The following is a 4656-nucleotide window of genomic DNA, read 5'->3' as shown; positions in this document are numbered from 1 at the left end:
TTATCGTGTATATATTGTAGAAAGAAATATAAAGTATATAATTTGTACAGTCATTATAAATTACGCTGGATATAAAATTCATTCATGCAATATTAATGTGCAAGAAAAATAGTCAATCAAAAAGCTTTAGACCGTTATGACTTATAACCTTCTGATTGAATACTGTGAATCACCGAGTGTATAAAATAACCATTTAAATAGATCACAAATCTCTTACATCTAGATTATCAAATACGTATGTGTGTATTTCGTGTTAAGTATATATTTATGACTGTACTATGTAATTTAAATGTTAAATTATTCTATGTAGCACGTATTTGCAAAACAAGTTGATTTATCTACAATACATAAAATGTATATAGAATAGTACAAAACTTTAATTTCTTGACAAAAAAATTAAGTTTTTTTCTTTGAAGAGAAAAACTCGCAAAAATTATCATTTTGCAATAATTTTAAGATTCAATGATCAATGCTCTTGCTAACAAAATCAAAATTAAAATTTTTCCAAAAAATCAATTGTTGAAATTAATGCCAGTATACCCTGTACATTCTGAGTATACGCTTTGAATATTTCTCAATGGTTTCTAGCATGTTTTCTACTTGTTTCACTTGAGTACTCGATGTAAAATCGATTTATACAAACCTGATGTTGTGGTATATGTATAATGTAAAAACGAATGATATGATTGCATAAACAATGGAGAAGGAGAATTCCACTTTGCACAGTAAGATATGATAAGTCGCACGTAGTAGAAAAGTGTTTAGAATAAATAGTGCCGATTCAAAAGCGACTTACACATAATAATCTGTACTTTTCTTATCTTGTAAGTAAATACACTTTCTGGCACGAGAAATATCGGCATTTGATACCGTAAATCTTCAATACTTAGATCAAAGTTATTATCGCCATTTTATAATAGTCTACTTAAAAATTATTTTAAATTTGGAAATCTTATATCGCACATACATTTAATTGACTATATGGACATATTCGTACGTTTTAATCAAAAAATATCCAGACTTTATAGTAATAACTTTATAGTAATTTCTTATACCAAATATGATCTTAGCATTCCTTGTTATATGTGTATTTCGTTCGTTTAACAAACAGGGATCAAATGATATTTCGTCAAATTCCAAAGGAGTTCCCCTTCTCATTTCATGTATTTTTCCTAGCAGTAGTAATCCCTAATATTCTCTTCAAAAACAAATTAACTTAATCTACGTATGTACAAATATTACGCTCATGGAAGAAGCGTGTGCGGCGCAATCCGATCAAAAGTTCTTGTATACAAAAGATAAACGGCACGCGTTAGGTAGAACAACACGATGACGAATTGATGCCGACATTATTGGCCGTTATTTACGTTGTTCTGTTGATTTTTCACAGAGTCCATATTCGGCATGTAGTCCATCGCCATCAGGCAGGCAAATACCGTCATCACCATCTTTGGCTTCACCTCGGTAATGTCTTCCGGTAACGCATAGACACGCGCACCGCACTTTCGCGCCAAAGATATCGCGTACTTCGCATTGTCCAGATTCTCCTGTGTAACAAAAAAAAAAAAGATAGTTGTTGATTAGTCATACCAACGATAAGGCGTTAAGAGGGATTGATTCATCTAGACTAGAATGTTCCACACTTTCGTGTAATTGAAACTTTCAGCTTTGAATTTCCGTGAGCAATATGGGAGAAAAATTTCCAATTTATTAAACATTAATTATGGCTGATACCTACAGGCACGGAGACAGATATTTGAAGATTGAAGGAAACAATTTGTGAGTATAGATCATTTGAATATGCTAGATAATTAGTAGGGACAAGTGTTTTTCTACTAACATATATGTAATGAGGGTTTGGTTTGCTAAGAACTTTGCAATTACAGATTAATTTTATCGATCAAAACAAAAATTTGAGTTTGACTTGGATATATATTCATTAAATTTTTATCGATACTATAAGTCATAAAAAAATAGAAATCTGCAAAAGTTTTTGAGGTCTTATTTCCTTCTTTCAGAATATGATCAGTATCTTCTTTAAAATTAAAAAAAAAATTTCAACAATATTTGATTCAAATTTATCAAAATTATTTTCGTGCAATTTAAAGTTTTGCAAGGTTTAATTAACTTGCATTATGAATTAAGGCCGACAAAGCTCGATATCAATGATATAACGTGAGATAAAGGTAAGCATAGTATAAATGTGATTGATCATACCTATAAAAGTAGTTATTGCAATACAAATCAAATTAACTTTGACATTAATTGAGAACACAAGCTCTCAAAAATCGAGAAATAAAAGCGAAAATCTTACATGTTCAGTTCCACCATCCTTAACGAGATTGTAATTAACCGAGCCGGGTTTGATTGCTTCGATGAGATCGAGGACGACTTTGCCATCCGCTATTGAATAATCCTGGAATCCTTTGATACTGCTTTTTCCAGCTGCCTGGAGTTTAGAATTTACCCATTGAATGATTTCTTTCTCTACAGTACTTCCCTGAGTTCCTGCTAGAGACGTCAGAATCGACAACGTATATGATCTCATCAACTGCCATATCAAGGCCAACGTTAAGGTTGCATTTCCATCATTAATATCCTTTCCGGCGATGCCCACAAGCGAGAAATTCATCTGTTTACCTAACTCGACAGCGTAATTGCAGTTCTCTAATGCCTCCATAAACTTTCGAAGTTTTGTGAATTTCTTGTGCACTTTATTCCAATTTACAGTGCCTGGCTTGATAATATCGTACAATTGGAAGATCACCAGACCATCAGCGAGATCTGAGTAGAGCCAATTAACATGTGGCGAAACGCCCATTGAGTTCATCCAATTTCTATAGGTCTTTTCCTCTCGCGTCTCCTCTAAAGATTCTAAACCTTCAATGTTGCTTTTTGGCTTATCTAATCCAGGGTAATTGTTAAACATATTGGCGACGAAGGCTAAATTGAGCTTATAAATGCCATTCACAACATCACTAGGCGTCACAAAACTACGACAGCCCAATTTTGCGGCTTGTTGGAGCATAATCTCCGCCCTAGACATGTGATTCGGTTCCATCAAGGCTTCCAAGGTAACACCAGCTGAGTTGGGTGCGATTTGTTTGATGAGATAAGTATAAATCTCAGAATCCGTAATGTCAGATTGGAAGTTGTTGCACCGCCTGGCGATGCCAGCATTCTCCAAATGATGGTTCACCCATCTGAGAAGAATGGCCTCCGGAGATAATTTCAACAAATCTTCGATTCGTTCACCTTCCTGCAGGAGAGTAGCTAAACCAGGACAGTTCTCGAGAGTGATCTGGTTAAATAAGCCGATTCGGATGATCTGCCAGAGCAAACCTAGCACCAAATGGGGCGAACCTTTGGTGAGATCATGAGCATCGATGTTTATGATGTTGCAGCCAATAGCTTGCGCTGAAGACAGAGCTAGTGTCAAGTTTTCATGTTTCTTGTACAACGTCAGATTTTTCTTGTTGATTGTGCGCTCGTCAATGGTGTCCGGGCAAGAATGATTGATTATTTTACTGAAAAATAAGTGCAAAATTAATTTTTGATAGGTTAACCAATTTTAGAGCCATTTCATCATTAAAATAAATTGATAGAATTTCAATATTATTATATTTAAAAATTAATCGAAATTTATGCTTGTTAGTTCCAGTTATATTTTTTTATTACTTTTAATAACATTATTTATCAATTTAAATATTAAAAAAGATAGATTTCAATAAAATTTTAGAATATAATTCAAAAATAAAAATAAATTTTTTTATTCGATTTTTTAAATATATTATAATAATAATATATTTAGAAAAGTTTATATTATAGAAATAATGACAAAAAGAGATGATGTAGAACTGGATAATAATAATACATTGTACACACCAGAGTAATATTCCATCCTTGACCTTATCATAGAGCGTCTTTCCTTCGGGATCGATAAGCAGCAAGTGTTTCAAGTCAGGATCGTGCGACAAATTAGTATTTATCCAATCGCTGAATGCTAGTTGTTCCTCGAGCCTGACAGAATGCGTAGTTCCTTCGCTGGATGCCTCGGAAATTCCACCCAAAGTCTCAAGGTTCTCCTTTTTCGACACGACTTGCTTGAACGTGGAGCCCAATTCATTGGCTTTGAGTTCCTTGCAGAGCTTTTCAAACTCCTCGAAGGAGAGCCGACCTTTGTGCTCCAACCGTTGCTTATCATCGTATTCCTCGATCATCTGACGCACTTTGTAGCCCGGCATTTTGAAACCGCAAACGTCCAAAGCGTTTCGCAACTCGGTAACGTTGATGAAACCATCTCCATTCGCGTCAATCTATCCAAGAAAAGGAATCATTAATCCTTTCATCGAAAGTTCGATAAAATTGCATCATGAAAGACATTTTAGAAATCATACAAAACATTTATCCTTTTAAATTTAATTAAGAAATTCTCTTTGCGTTGACATCAATTGCATTGATATCAATGTGATTTACAAGAGAAACCAAACTTTTTCTTTTATCTTCATTTATACTAATTTTTCGTATAGCTACTGCTAAGTGTTGATAATAATATTAGATAACGTCTGATAAAATCAAACTTGCAGCAATACCACTCTTGATAACATTGTGCAATATATGGCAGTAATTTTTTTCACAACGTGATTTCTGTCACGC

The 4656-nt window shown here is 33.8% G+C and overlaps 1 protein-coding gene across 2 annotated transcripts in view; it reads right to left on the bottom strand.

Moving 5' to 3' along the window:
* Positions 1-477: 477 nt before the first annotated feature.
* LOC108756568 (plastin-2) overlaps positions 478-4656 on the bottom strand; it is a 29536-nt gene continuing 25357 nt past the window's right edge. For both annotated transcript variants that reach the window (XM_018500464.1, XM_018500463.1), the window contains exons 2-4: positions 3886-4316; positions 2315-3527; positions 478-1547 (exon numbers count right to left, since the gene is read on the bottom strand). In XM_018500464.1, coding sequence (XP_018355966.1) covers positions 1350-1547; positions 2315-3527; positions 3886-4316 — 1842 coding nt within the window. In that variant the 3' untranslated portion in view covers positions 478-1349. The remainder of the gene's footprint in view (positions 1548-2314; positions 3528-3885; positions 4317-4656) is intronic.

The sequence above is a fragment of the Trachymyrmex septentrionalis genome, unplaced genomic scaffold (assembly GCF_001594115.1).
Source record: "Trachymyrmex septentrionalis isolate Tsep2-gDNA-1 unplaced genomic scaffold, Tsep1.0 scaffold128, whole genome shotgun sequence".
Classification (NCBI taxonomy): domain Eukaryota; kingdom Metazoa; phylum Arthropoda; class Insecta; order Hymenoptera; family Formicidae; genus Trachymyrmex; species Trachymyrmex septentrionalis.
Note: the sequence above shows the minus strand (reverse complement) of the source record. Positions and strands in the feature narration are given on the sequence as shown.